The sequence below is a fragment of the Symsagittifera roscoffensis genome, chromosome 7, assembly GCF_963678635.1.
Source record: "Symsagittifera roscoffensis chromosome 7, txSymRosc1.1, whole genome shotgun sequence".
NCBI classification, from domain to species: Eukaryota; Metazoa; Xenacoelomorpha; order Acoela; family Convolutidae; genus Symsagittifera; species Symsagittifera roscoffensis.
Window position 1 is genome coordinate 14,732,329 of NC_087068.1, and position 15,352 is coordinate 14,747,680.

At 38.6% G+C, this 15,352-nt stretch overlaps 1 protein-coding gene across 1 annotated transcript; it reads left to right on the forward strand.

Annotated features, from left to right (window-relative positions):
* The first annotated feature begins 10,755 nt into the window (after nt 1-10,755).
* Nucleotides 10,756-15,080, forward strand: LOC134851598 (lysosomal thioesterase PPT2-B-like). Its single transcript, XM_063867743.1, has 4 exons — nt 10,756-11,085; nt 13,472-13,625; nt 13,998-14,252; nt 14,749-15,080. Exons 1-4 carry the CDS (start codon nt 10,855-10,857, stop codon nt 14,991-14,993), a joined length of 885 nt encoding a protein of 294 aa, XP_063723813.1. The 5' UTR covers nt 10,756-10,854; the 3' UTR covers nt 14,994-15,080.
* Nucleotides 15,081-15,352: the final 272 nt, after the last annotated feature.

The following is a 15,352-nucleotide window of genomic DNA, read 5'->3' on the forward strand; positions in this document are numbered from 1 at the left end:
CATCAATGAGTCGGACACCAGCAAAAAACCGCTGAACTTCAACATCGATTCACCATCGGATCAAATATATCCACCGGCGAAACCTAGCCTCAAATCGCTCATTCAAGAAATGGGCTTCGCGGACAAATCACCAGAATACAAAGCTTGTATGGATTTCCTGGAGACATTTAGTCCAAAGAATAAGGGGAAACACACGGACGAAGTTATCGATCTCATTTTGTCTGATGAAAGTCCAAACAAGATGGACATCTTATATATCGAGCCAAGCAGCAACATAGCTGACACTAACGCAGACAAGCAGGCCACACAGGAGGAGCACGAAAAACTCGAAGATGATAACAACAATCAAGAAGTAGATGAACCAATGAAATAGTGCACAATAGTCAAGAGGGAGACATTGCATAAGAGTCATCAAGGGACTAAAGAACTCAAAAATTTGAAACTGAAAATTTTCTAGAGAAGAGGGAGTGTCATCCGGTACAGATAGATAAACTCATTATTGTTGTTATGTATTATTTTGAGTAACCTATTTATGTATATTGTCTGGTCAATTGACCTTGAAACGGCTGCATGCCAACTGAAGTCCATGAGCAAGACTCAGACAATAATTTATGTTTCTGAACAACAGCTGTTTTAATTTAAGTCTCAAAAGACTACGTTTATTGATCCGTTCGGATTCATTATATTCACGCTCATACATTGAGGTATGACAGTAGTGATGTTTTTGCGTGATGTGCTTAAATGATCTGACATAAAACTAGCATTTAGGCATGTTTGAGAGTCATATTAATATAGGCAAATTAGGCAAGGGATTTTGTAGAAAATTGAGTAGAAAATGAAAAATATTATTTTTTTTTGCAGAATATGTTGATTTTTTTGTGAAATATTTGATTACCAAAATGGCACTAAAAATGGCACTAAAAAACTTTAATCGCTCAAAATTGAAATAAAAATCAAAAAATTTAAACCAGTTTTTCTCGAATATTTTTGGGTACTTGATGTTGCAGCAGCAGGAGTTCAAAAAAGTTAAAAATCTTTTGAGAAACTTGAAATCTGGTTTCATACAGGAAGAATTCATAATCTTCGCAGTATCTTACATGTTTCTTATAATATTTGCTTTCCTTTAAAAATAGATTCTTTCCTAGAGACAAAATCTATAAGAGCAAACATTTTATATTGCGTTTAAGAGATTTTTTCCAAATACTCAACTATAAAAAGATTGTTAAGCGTTGAAAAGTTTTCTAATGACGTGACAGTTTGCTTTCGTCGTAAGGTTCACGTAATTTTTACAAGATAAGTGTATTGGTTATAAAATTCTTGCAAGTTTTTTTTTATTGTAGTTCCTGCGAAGTTACTCATAAGATTTTGCAATTTGCTACGACCCGAGCGACTAATAAGAATGAGGGTTGTGGTTCACAAGCTGACTAAGTGATGTTTCAGGCTTTATGTGCTAAAATGTTTAATAACTGGTTATTCCGATCGAGGCTTAATATTAATTATAGATTAATTTTGAACATATTTTAACATTCATTCTGGGATACTGCAGCAGATCAATTGGTCACTTTTATTGCTCTCCCCTCGAGCATTGGTTTGATTGGGCTGTTAACTGACCCAGTAGAGGATTTGGGGAGGGGGGGTCCCTTTTCAGGGACTCGACCTCCTGCAGACCCGAAGGGTCCCTCTTGGTACTATTTTGAGATATCCATTTTGGCTGACGCACCCTGAAGTCTTTTTAAAGGCGTCTTCAGCGCCAATTTTTATTCAATTTTAGAGGTAAGCGCCGAAAAAACGCGACTTTTTGGTCAAATTTTCCAAACTGTGCCTAAAAACGCCTTTTTGGCCTGTTTTTTTTCTTCAAAAATATGTCTGCGGCGGGGCAATTTTTGCCCAAACAGGTTTTTTCAGTGTTTAGGAGAATTCTGAAAATCAACTCAGTCAACTTGAAAAAGATAGAATTTTGAAACTTTTTGAAAATCCGCACACCCCTCGAGAAAATCCTAGATCTGCCCCTGAACAGACATCAACCAAATTCAAACACTTTTTTCGTTTTTTATCTACGGTCGACCGTTTTTGGTCGAAAATTCTCTTTGATACACTAATTGTAAAGCTGAAGCTTTCGCTGATTTAAGTGTAACTCTTGTCATATATGCTGTGGCCACTCCGTAAAAAAAAACAGTTGAATACAAATCGTAAATTATTAAGAGATATTGCTCGGTAAATAGCTCAGAACATTGTCAAATTTAAACAGTTTAATCGATCATATCATCAACATTTTTTATGTCTGAAACTCAAAGCAAGCGCTCAAAACACTGGTTTTTGTCCGTGAGACTTATTGTTCTTTGTTAGAGGTCAGACTTCATCAAGTCTGAACCGAGTTAGAGAGAAAAAACGAATCAAAACGGTTAAATGGGTAAATAACCCCTCGAGTATACTACTTGTATAAAAGTTAGGGTATAGGAGGGATTTGATACCGGTGGTTTGACCGTTGTCATATACGTTAGGCTATATTCCTGTTAAGGAATCATTTTTTACTTTCACTCTTATTTTCGTTATATGCAATTATACTTTCACGCTTGTGCGTGAACAACCTCCGCCCCCAGAGACGGTAGGACAGGGGCGAGCTTAGCGGTCGGTCGGGTAATATCGCTCATTAATGAGGGCGGAACGTGCGCATCTGTATTTTCCGTAGTTAAGTTTAACGATACAAGCGAGAGGGTAATATCCTCGCGGGCTGTTGGGTCGGTCACCCATACGAGATAACCCGATTTGAGAACAACGTCAGATTGGGTGTTCCACTTCGCACGATTTTTAAGTACAGGGCAATATCTCATAGCCACCGAGACCATTAAGCGTCTGCGTACGAATGCGCTCGTGTGTAACTTTTCTTATGATCGAAGTACTCCCCAGGAGAGAGCGATGGAAAGCTTGCGGCATACTGCTCAAGCAAAAATGATTGATTTTGACGCTTCTAACTTACGCGAATTGGTAGTTACCGGATCGATGGGCCTTGCATTCAATGCCTGCTCCACTAGGCTTAGCGTTGATCCTAACACTTCTTCTGTCACCAGCCTACTGCCTAGTATATCGTGGAGTACACGTTTAACGCTGAGGACGAAGCGCTCCCAGGAGATTTGATTGACGCAACATCGGTGACGAAAGTAGATGATGTCTCCAAAAAAAGTCAATCTCCCATGAAGGACCTTTTGATCAGATTTTATTGATCACTTTTAGATTGTTTTTAAACGGCCAATCCTTATTCCGAAGCATGCTCGGCCCAATAATTCAGTTGCGATACTTGAGGGCTTCCGAAGAAATCCTCCTGTACCGATATCAGCTGGATTATTGCAGCTCAGGGCATGGTGTCACTCGTCGATGGTGGTAGATTCGAGTATTTCACCGACGCGGTTTCGGACGAAGACTGGTAACTTATCATTAGAATTAAGCCACTGCAGTACGATGGCGCTATCTGATATATCATTCACTTGAACTGTAAGTGTCTTCACTTTTTCGAGTTTCAACAGTGTGGCATGTAGAGAAGCCTGAAGCTCTAACTTGGGTACTGACAACGTTTTCATTGGCGCAACACGCGTTTTCTCAAAAACAAAAGAAATTTAAGCGATCTTAAGAGTAGCGCACGCAAAAACCCAACAGCGCAGAAAGCAGCCTGCGTGCTATCACCGAACATTTGAAGCTCGACACCTTCCATAGATTCTGTGAAGTGACTGCGTGGAAGTCTCATTTGACCTAACAGAGAAAGAGGCTGTAGTGGCACTCGAAAATTTTTTTCCTAAAATCTTCTGGTGAGTCATCATCCCTTTTTGGCCACTTACACGCCAAATGTCTTTCAGTAAAGGACGAGCCATTACAGTATACGGGGCTACTATTCCAATGGGGTCAATTACAGAAGATATAAAACCCAAAATCGTTCGTTGAGTTATTGACTTATCGAGAGGGTGATCTACACCTCGGTTCATAACCAATGTAAATTACTTGATTCCATTTAAGACCTGAGACGCACGACAATTCTTCAGCATTACAAATTTCCTTAGTTGATGAAGGGAAGGTGTCCCTCTGACTTCGGAGCTCATTTCGAATACTTTTTCCTCAATATTTTTGACAAAGTTAGTTAAAACAAAATCACCTAAGTTACTAAATTAAGCAATTTGACCAAATGACCAATTTTAACTGCTTGCTTGATGTTTTCGAACGAAAGTAATCTTCTGAATCTTTTTGGCAACCACTGATGCTGCTTCAGGGTACGTGGACATGCTATCATTTGCTGTGTTTTGCAAAGCGTCATTTGCTTATGTTGGCGAGTCACGGGCGCCGATTATATGGCGAGTGTTTTGAAGGAATACCACATCCGATATGGGATCCTCCTGCCAGAAAAAACCAAGTGAAGACTGATCTTGGTCGAGGACTCCTACCTGGAGAAACTTACTCTCTATATCCGCGTAGACGGCGTTTTTCTGCTGTCGGAAGCGCAATAGTACGAATTTCGGGTTTTGGAGTAGGTCTGAACTCACCAAGAACGATTGATTTAAAGATGTACCATGAAAATTAGCATTACGTTAAGTCTCGCGGCACCTTACCGACTTTTTCGGACTTATAACGGAAAATACCACTTGCGATCAGTTTGAGAACGTGAACTATGCGGCTCGACGGTAACGACCTGGCCTTTCTTGAACTCCTCCCATATGGTATCTGGGTATCTATCACGCAGTTCCGGGTCTTTAAATAACTTTCGCTCCAAAGTTTTAAATTGAAGATGAGCAATAATTATAGGGGAGACTCACATTTTTATCAGCCAAAAACTTAGGCTTGATTTATCTTACACCATCGGGGAATGTCTTCTTTTGATGATAGATAAAGCGTGCTTATCCGTGGAAGAACGAACACCGTTTTTTTTTAAAGTCTCCATAAGATTCCAATTCACAACCAGATTTTCTAGTGTGATTTAAGGAAGACTATTCAAAAATACACTTAAAGCACAAAAAATTAACGCAGCGGACGGCTGTATTGGACCACTAATGACTCAACCTATCGGTAGGCGACGGAAAATGATGAGTTAGAGTCTTCTCCTAGGGGGAACTCAATCGCACGTCGGCGTGGTAGAAATACTGTCCTAAAAATTAATTTTAAATCTTCGAAGTTGTACTGTAACTGCTTTATGGGAGCTAATTGAGGATTTTTATCCTGCAAATCAGGTATACTGACTGTATTCTGTACTAAATTGAAAATTATCTTTCACATAAGCCTCCATAGTGAAAAATAAATTGGCGTAATTCGGCTCAGACGAGACATTGAAATTGCTGGCTGAGTTTCAATGACTTTTACGGCCTTGAAACCACTGATGGATAAGTGGACTGACTCATCAACCAATTTTGAGCGGCTTGCGAGAGATGCAGATAACCGAGAATGGGTAGATGATCCGTTGCAAGGAACCAATCTCTGGACACTGGTGCTGTCCGAAGTTACACCAACTGTGGCAATCGGCAATATTCATTTTGTTTATTCTATGTGACCCCCACCTACCCTACTGCGGCATGAGTGGAAACATATTGAACATCTTTCGGTCTAGACTTATGGGGTTTACTTGATGTTTTTTCTTTGTGGAAAAGTTCTTTTAGCACCATGAAAAAGGATGTTGTGCGTCCCCCCACAGTTCTGTTTGGGATATTTTTTGTCTTCGTGCAATTGCGGAAGCTATGGTTCTCAATGACGCATGCAAAGCAAATTTTTTACTCAGCTAAAAATTTGGCTCTCAGAGTGGCATTCTTTTCCTTGAACGCAGCGCAAGACTAAACGGCATGCTTTCTTTTACACGGCAGGCACGGCGGATAAGTAGCTGGCTTTTGTTATCGCGAGGCTTCTTAGCGTTTGATGCAAATACCTTTGTTGTTTTCAATTAACTGTTTTTTCCGTCTTAGCTCTAGAACCAACAGCGCGCAATCTTTTTTGGCCCTCTGTTTTCTCTCTTATCCAATTTTTGAAATCGAAGAAGCTGGGATGCTGCCAATTATGACTAACGGTATGCATTGGCCATGCTCTTTTCATTTTTGGTAGGAGCTTGCCAACAGCTTGGTTTAGATGAGTCATTTTTTAAAAAGTCGTTGTGATAGCACAACGATTGGATGGCTGCAACCAGTCTTGAAACGGCAGAGAAGAAACTGATGACAGTCTCTGAAATATGCATTTTGAAAGGAGGAAAACTGGCTAACTTATCCAAATGAGCACAAATAATAGTATGAGGCTGGCCAAACTTTCTCTGCATTGTAGCAATTGCATCCTTGTATGAGACTCCACTATAATTGTATTCGGTGATAGCCGCTTTGGCTTTTCCGGTAACGAGCGTCTTTAAGTAAATTAATTTCTCGTCATCACTCAGAAGGTAAATTGTTGAGGTCGATTGTTGAGGTAAATTTTCCGAACCGTTCGTGCCTGTTCACAGCGTTACCATCAAAATTACTTAACTTAAATTCTGGGAGTTGATCTTTGCGGTTACTATCATCAATTCAGCTGGTCTTGAGCCGAAGTCGATTACTCCACCGGAAATTCAAATGACAAACCAACAAGAGGGTTAGAAAACGCTTGGTAATTGGGGTTTGTATTTTGGAGATCAGCTTGAGTAGTTTACGTTACCACCACTGGTATACGGTATGATCCCGCATAACGTGCGATCGATCGGAGTGGCCAAAAAAAATACATTCGCTTTGGCATTCTGATGGGGTGTCACCACAGTTGTTTGCGGGGTAAAACCACATGCTGAATTGCTCAAATGGGCCCGAACAGGCATGCTGTTTGCAGGGCAGAGTGGTACACAAAAAGCCTGCGGATTCTGCATCCGGTAATTATGAGAATGGGATCTTGTTAAAGGATGAGTTTTCGGATGGTTCCAAGAAACCTGCTGCACAAACGGCGCAACCGTTTGCGGAACTGTGAGCATTAACGGAAAATGATTAATCGGACGCTGCATATTTGTGTTACCAACATTTGATCCGGAGTTCGGAAGGAAGCCAGCTTGAGGACTAGTGGAAGGTGGTTGATAATTAACCCGAATTGTGGAGCTAGACAAAGTGGAACCGTAACGGTTGCATCTTTAAAAAGAAAAAAAAAATTGAATTCGGGCAATTTTGCCGAGAGGCAGAAGGATTACTGATATGCAAACCAGGATAACCAGATGCTCCATGCTCCGCAGTGAAACCATGACCGGATTTTCCATGAAACTCTGGAATTGACGGCAGATCCGTTGGGGAAAACCTTGGGTAAGTACTCCTTCACAAGGAACACTGACCTGGCGCCACTGTTCCTCAACTGGTGCTGTGTTCCCTCCACCGTGTAGGCTGGTGAGGCCAGCTGCTGCAAGGGCGTGGAATGCAATACAGTACTATGGACTGTTGCAGCTGAAAATGCAGACCACGTCTCCTTTCTTCCATCCCTTTCTGAGCATGCCACTGGCTAATCTTTCACACATCTGCTTCATCTGTCTAAATGTCTCCCCGTATCCTCTGTGAAGTTATGAAAAGTGGGATAACTACTTTTTTGCGGGTTCAAAAGCGCCAGTTTTCGCCAACTGCAGAAAAATTTCCATCTTGAAAAAGCTGTGTAAAAATAATTATTGATGCGATGTGAAATAATCAGACAAAATTTCTAAACGCAGCTGTTTGCGACAACTTTATGGCGAAAACCTATATCGGAATTCAAAATGTGGAATTTTCAGACTATTTCTGCCTCGTTTTGCTGCTGTGGTAGATCGGTTTCGGGTAGGTGGTTAATTGGCAACATTTAACTTCATGCGTAAATTAACCATAACTATCAGAAATTACAAGTCAACAAAGAGTATCGAACTCACAATAACTTCGGTATTTAAAAGCAGAATTCAATGTCATAAAACATGCAAAATGAAAACATTAATGAATCATTGTTAAATCAGCGCCTGAACAATTTGTGAACTTTGTTTCGGTCTTTCGCTCACGACTGGAGAATTGCCGGGAATCTAGCCAATAAAAAAATTAAATCGGAAGTAATAACACTAACCAAAGGAACTATCAATGATGTCCCTTGTGGGGCGCGGCTCTTTTTTCATCTCCCCACCTCACATGTGCATCAATTTTATGGTGTAATGAGTGGTTTTAGAAGCATGATCAAAAAGACCAAATATGTGTTTTGGCCTTATCAGCCCGTATGTCAATTTTCATAAGAATCTGTTGTTGGGAACAGTAATTTTACTTGTTTTACTTGTAAAAAGTTGCAGGTGGTGGGGGGGGGGGAGGAAAAAGAACTTGTGGTGCCAAAATGTGGCCGCTCCAATGTTCAAACGTTAAAAAAAATCGAATCCAAATCGTAAATTTTTCAGAGATATGGCTCTTCCCCCCCCCCCCCGCCTCGTATAAACATAAATTTTATTGTGTAACGAGGGGTTTTACAAGGTTAAATATGAAAACAAAATAGTTCGCATACCAATTTTTGTAGCATTCGGATAACGTGAACAAAATTTCACTAGTAAAATTTTGCAGGTGGGGGGGGGGGAAGGAAAAAGAGCCAGAGATATTTATCGGAAAATAGCTCAGAACAAAGTCAAATACGAACATTTTAATCGATCATACCATCAACATATGCAGTCTCTGGGAATACATAGGCACATTCGACCAGAGGGAGCAAAAAATATAAATACGCGCGTGCGCGCAACTTCATATTAAGGTTTTCAGAATCAGCAGCACCAAACTTTTTTCGATAATTATCATCATTAATGGAATATTTTTGTGTAACATTTCGTTATTATGATCCATTATGATTGAAAGATTTTGTGAAAAAATGTGTTGAGAAGTAGGTTTAAAGATTTAATATTACAAAATGTGGACAAAAACATGCATAAAGCATACATAAAATTAATCAACGACTGGTGCAAATTTCGCAACGTTACATTTTGTTTTTGCTATCATTTCGAAATATTATCTACAAATTACGCAATTTAGCTTATGCTATACAATTAAGCTACCAAATTCAGTGAACAAGTCTTTTTTTATTTTGTGTTAACGTGTTTAAAAAGTTTTAGTTATGAGTTTTAGTTCTTTTTTTCCGACTTTCGTGACGAAAGTAACGGAATATTTGTGCTCGGGCTGGGTTTTTTTTCTTCAGACAAATTTCGACTTTTTAAGTAGCCAATTTTGACGGAATTTTTTTATATCATTCAAAAGATATTGTTGTCATGAGCTTATATTTGAAAAGATATTTCACCTGTGATCATTTTTCGTGAAGTTACGGGGTTTTAAAGATTGCCATATTGGCCAATTTGGGACATTAACGCGCGATATATTTCGCGCTATTAACGCATAAACGGATATTTATTTCGTCTTAGAAATTGCTCCAAATTTGTTGAAGGAAGTTTATTTGCCATAATTGATTTGTTACTAGAAGCAAAATTTATCACTTTGTACGTTATATGGCGTGTGGGGGGATGATTTTCACAAAAAATCTCAAATTATGGTGGCGTCCCTCATGCTTGAAGGACCAAACGCTTGAAATTAATTTTAGCTTACTTTCAGCCAATCAGAATTGAGTATTCAAAATCTATACATAAATCGCGAAAATCTCAAAGTAAGAAATTAAATCCAGGCCCTTAGTGTTAATATTGGCCGCTTAGATAATAAGCAGATGAGTTTTCACATAATGCCGGGTCGAAGGCGGATTGGAACAAATTTAATATTTCAAGGATACCAATTTACGAAAAGTGGGAAATCAAAAAAGAAAAATTATTATAGATGCACGAATTGTTCCGCAAAACTTTCAACTAATATTCAGCAAAATTCAATATTATCTTACGACGAAAATCATCCTCATGACCCAGACTTTGAATTTATTTCCGAAAACCAATTCCGAGTTATGTTTTGATTTATTACGAAAAAATCCAACAGTTAGCTTAAAACAAATTTACGAAAAAGCTATCGAAAAAGCAATCGAATAAAATGAAAAACTTTTGCTTTATTTGAACCATGATATTGGAGTTGCAATTTTTGGTACTGAGAAATCTCTCGAATTTTTGCTGACACAATTTTATGCGACGGAACGTTTAAAACGGCCCCAAGGCCCTACGACCAAATTTTTACTTTTTTATAGTGATTGGCGAGAGAAAAATACCAGTGTGCTGGGCTCTATTGAAAGGCAAACAACAAAGTCAGTACGAATATATCCTCCAAAAATTACAGGAAAAAATTTTCGAAAAATTTTGGGATTTTTTTATCCTGAAACCATACTTTCCGATTTCGAACTCGGTTTTATTGCTGCAGTTAGTAATGTCTTACCATACACTATTCATTATGGCTGCTACTTTTATTGCACCCAAGCGATTTACCGAAAACTTCAAATCATGAGATTCGGATCTGATTCCCGTTGTGACGATTTTTGTTTTGTAAAGACTGAGAGAAGTGGAAAGTAAATGACCTGTTACCTTTTGTAATAAATCACCAAATCAATTTTTTAAGACTTTGTCCGCAATTTTAACAAATATTGTCCAGACTATGAACTTTTTGTGGCGATACTAACTTCGGCGCGTCGTCACTGAAAGCCTTAAAATAAGTCGCGAACCTCAAACCGGGTCTCCTAACTATTTGTGATTTTATACAGATCAATTGAAATTATTTTTTGAGTGAATTTGGTAGTTTAGCATACAATGTAGAGACGTGTTTTACATCTCAATTATTTATAATAATGTCAGAATAATCTCAAATAAAATCATCACGACGATTGAATTGCTTGGATGTTTGCTTTCAATTGACCTTTCTGATTGGGACAAATATTAAAATCTAAACATTCATCTCAGAAAAAGAGTTTCTTTTTCGTCTAAACTATAGTAAAATGGTCAAAATGAAATTTCCATCGTGTTTTCAGCAATTGCTCATAGTTTTTGCATGTCTGCTGGAAAATTTGTACTGCTACCGACCACTGGTGTTAATACATGGAATCAATTCTGACTACAAGGACTTGTCAGACATCGAGGCATGGGCCCAGGCTGACTTCCCGGGAATCCAGACCTTCTCTCTGGACGCATTTAACAATGACTACAGCATAGTATCAATGCGCACACAGGTAATTGAAATACTACTGCAGTTGTTGTTCCGACCATTGAAAATGGGGAGGAACTTTGTATTCGCATATGTCTTAGTATTTTTCCTCACAAAATCAGCTACCACAAACAATCATCGTCTGGGTTGAGTAATATATCATATTAAAGCCCTTTCATTCGTGATTCGAACGACATCAATTTTTTTTTAATTTTCTCGGTGTCGAGAAAAACCGGTTAGAAATTTTTAATTTTTCGTCTAATTTCGAGCGAGTGAGCAGGCTTACATTAGCTTATTTATGCTTAATTTAATCCTTGAAAATTTAGTTTTACTCTAATGAAGTTAATTTTTGGGGTTTTTAGAAATCAATTTTTTAAATTTTTTTCTTGTTATTTGTCTTAAACAATTGTTTTCCAATTTGCATATTTGCATGACTTCTTTCTCAGAATTGATTTTCTTTCTTTCTCTCCTGTATCAGTGAAATGATCAAATTTGCAACTCGTGCAACTCGTGAAAGAAACAACTGAAAAATATAAGAAACGCGAAAAATCGCAAGGTTTGAAAGCTTAGGGGCAGATAGCGACCGCTCATGTGTGCTCGCCTTCGGCAAGAGAGTTATAGTGTGCGTTAGCAGAGGAATGAGTAGAATCCGGTTTTGGTACTTATTGTTCCGACTTTCGAAAAAAACGGAATAATTTTGCTTCGGGTTTTATTATTCAGTCATTTTTTGGCGATCGAAATAATAATTTTTCACTAAAATCAAATCTAAAAAATATTTGACATCCGAGTGGTTTTTGCAAAGTTCTGTGAGTTTGAAAATTGCCAATTTGGCTATGCTTTGGACTAAATTATGCGCGTTTTGAAGATTTTATTCATAATGCTGAAAGCGTAACGCAAATTATTTATGTGTGGCGAGTTATCCTGCACAACAAAATTGTTCCAATTTCAACTGAAGCTAGCTTATCGGTCGTATTAATTACGCAAGGTTGATATTATTAGACTCGATTTTTGATTTTGTCCAAAACTTATAGTATTTCAGTATTTTTTCCCCAAAAAAACTATTCGATATACGATCTTTGCCCTGATACACGAGCGTCTTGTTTGAACTCAGCGCAAACCATTCTTAATATAAAAAAGCTGCTCGTATCAGGGCAAAACTCTGAATGTTCCAACTGCCTTTTGAGATTTCTGAAGCAGTAATAACACGAAAAAAATAAATGAAATAAAATAAAACTTTTTTTTTGAGATTTTTTGTAAAAATTATTCCACCACACGCAATCTAAAGTACTGAGTGTTACTTTTTGCTTCTTGTAACTAGTCAATTATGGTAAATAAGTTTCCTGTAACCAATTTGGGATGATTTCTAAGACGGATTAAATCTCCGCTTACGCATTGATAGCGCGAAATATATCGCGCGTTAATTGTCCCATATTGGCCAAAACGGCAACCTTCAAAACCTCATAATTTTACGAAAAATGATAACAGGTGAATTAATTTTTCAAATTTAAGCTCAAGACAAGAATACTTTTCGGATGACATGAAAAACATTCGTCAAAAATGGCTAGTTAAAAAGTCGAATTTGTCTGAGAAAAAAAACTACCCCGATCACAAATTTTCTGTTACTTTTGTCAAAATCGGAACAATTAAATCATGGCGATGGGGTTGTAAGATATTAACTTAGTCCATTTGGCGTAATATGAGAGCTCGCAACAAAAGACTATACAATTTAGACTAAAAGCAAATACTGAATCTCGCGCACCAGAGGCTGCAAGACTGCTCGTAGATCAGGGCAAAACCCTAAATGTTCCGACAATCCCTTGATCCATATCGAATAGGTTTTGGGGAAAAATTTTGGACAAACTCAAAAATCGAGTGTAATATTTTCAATCGTGCGTAATTAATACGACCAATAAGCCAGCTTCACATCAATTTGGAATAATTTTGTTGTGCGGGATAACTCGCCACACATAAATAACTCGCGTTACGCTTTCAGGATTAAGGATAACACCTTAAAAGTGCGCATAAATTAGTCCAGAGCATAACCAAATTGGCAATTTTCAGGCTCTCAAAACTAAGCAAAAATTGATCGGAGGTAAAATATCTTTTTTATATTGATTTCAGAGATTCTATATCTTCGTTGGGGCATAAAACTTTTTGACTCTTTTCAAGAACTAAATTTGGATCTACTAGGCAATTGCCCCCCTTTTGGTATCAACTAATGAATTGCCACCCCTATAATTAAAAGCAGTAAATTAGCACTAGAGTGTTGTATTTAAAATTTCGAATTTCGCTGCAATCTTATTGATCGAAAATACAAAACTTAATCTACTTAACAATTGCCCGCCTTCTTAAAAGGGGACAACTGTAACTGTTAAGTAGATCCCTAAATTTGACCATTCTGTTACTTTAAGGTACCGGAGTTCGTGACCCTTCTGAAGAACATAACTGACCATTATGGCACAGTGGATCTGCTGGGGTACTCACAGGGGGGCATAGTTGCGAGAGGGGTGGTCGAGGAGGGGGACAACAAGAACATCAACAACTTCATATCCCTATCTGCTCCAGGTCAGTCAAAGCAACAGCAAACAGACCAGCCTCTCATCTACCTCCCCCTCTTCTTCCCAGGAGAAAATGACATTCTCTATCTGATGGTTGCTAAATCTACAAATAAGAACTGCCATTCTGATTTAAGGGGATTTGAATGCTCTTTCAATCAAAAAAGTTTGGTAATTAGGTCGTGCATAGAAATTTTACAGAACTGAATTGGTCATGAGTTTGGTTAACAACTGAGAAAATTATAACAAGAGTTAGAGACACTTAGAGAACTTGACGACCAATCCTTTCATCCGACATATCCGGTAAAGCACCCCGCGCTGCTCCTCTTCCGGCATCCGGTATAGCCCCCACCCCCACTTTTCAATTATCGATTCAATTCAGGACTGGGAGAGTACGGGATCCCCTTTTTGAACGACACTTCCTTCTTCGATCACGTGACAGCTGGTGAAGTGTACCACATCTGCTACACCAAATCAGGCCAGCTCATCTCAGTCTGCAACTACTGGCACGACCCAATTCAGACTACACTCTACTTGGCCGAGAACAACTACTTGCCCTATTTGAACAACGAGCTTGCTCACAATGACTCCCAGAGGTACAAGGAGAACTTCGTCAGTCTGGGAGGACTCATTCTTGGTAAGCACTGATAAACAATTGTCTGGTAAGAATCGTTCTGGGTATAATTTTTGTTCTTATAGTGAGGCTCTTTCTCGGTTTAAGAATAGTTCTTATTAACAATGGTCGCTCGTGAGCAGTCATTAGTCCATTTTACGCTTAACAATTTTCGAAGTTCAAAAACAAGGAACTGCTTAGATTTTTTTCGGCTTTTTGTTATTTAAAAACTCAAGTATTCAACACTGGATTATATTTCGACAAATTTTTGAAAAACGATTATATGACATCATTATTATACCATATTTAATTCAACCGGGTCAGATAAAATTATCAAACTTTCTGAGACAACTGAAACAGATCTGTAGATTTAATGCAGACCTCGCAGTCTATAAGTTGGTCTCATTTTGATTAGCGAATTTTGTCTTAAGAACCTCAAAAAATTGTCGTGGAATCTTTCAAGAATTTTTGTATTGAATCTATGATTGTTAATTTTGACTTCAAAATCTTGACTTCTTAGTGGGTGGACCAACAGACGAGGTGATTCAACCATGGCAAACTGCCCAGTACTCCTTCTGGGACGCAGACCTCAACGTCATACCCTACAACCAGCTACACTACTACACTCAAGACACTTTTGGACTGAAGACCCTGGACGATCAGGGCAAACTGAAGTTCTGCACTGTGTCTGGAGTCCAACACACTAAATGGCCACACACAAAGTCAGTGTATGACACATGCATCAGGCCATACATTGCTAACTAGTCCACAGCAGGCCATACATGTCCAGTTCGGCCAGAGCCCATACAATGTAAACAATAACATACTCACCAGCGGATTTTTTGGGGGGGGGGGGGGGGGGGGGGGTATTGGGAAGGCGGGGGGACGCCTCTTTTTTTTCTCAGGGATTCGACCCCCTGCCGACACAAAGGGTCCCCCCTTTGTACTATTTTGAGGTATTCATTAATGACTGATTGACCCTAAAGTTTTTCTAAAATCCCCCCCCCCCCCCCCCCGAGGAACTCCTAGATCCTCCCCTGAACATACTCAATACAAAATAGTTAGAAATGAATTAAAATAACTGTTCTAAAATTAAAATTAAAATTTATTATGTATTCTGAATT

Excerpts from the sequence above, each read along its gene's own strand:
- LOC134851598 (XM_063867743.1), top strand. The coding sequence starts at position 10,855 with ATGGTCAAAATGAAATTTCCATCGTGTTTTCAGCAATTGCTCATAGTT. Across the intron at positions 11,086-13,471 it reads TAGTATCAATGCGCACACAG|GTACCGGAGTTCGTGACCCT; the intron begins GTAATTGAAATA and ends TGTTACTTTAAG. Across the intron at positions 13,626-13,997 it reads CATATCCCTATCTGCTCCAG|GACTGGGAGAGTACGGGATC; the intron begins GTCAGTCAAAGC and ends GATTCAATTCAG.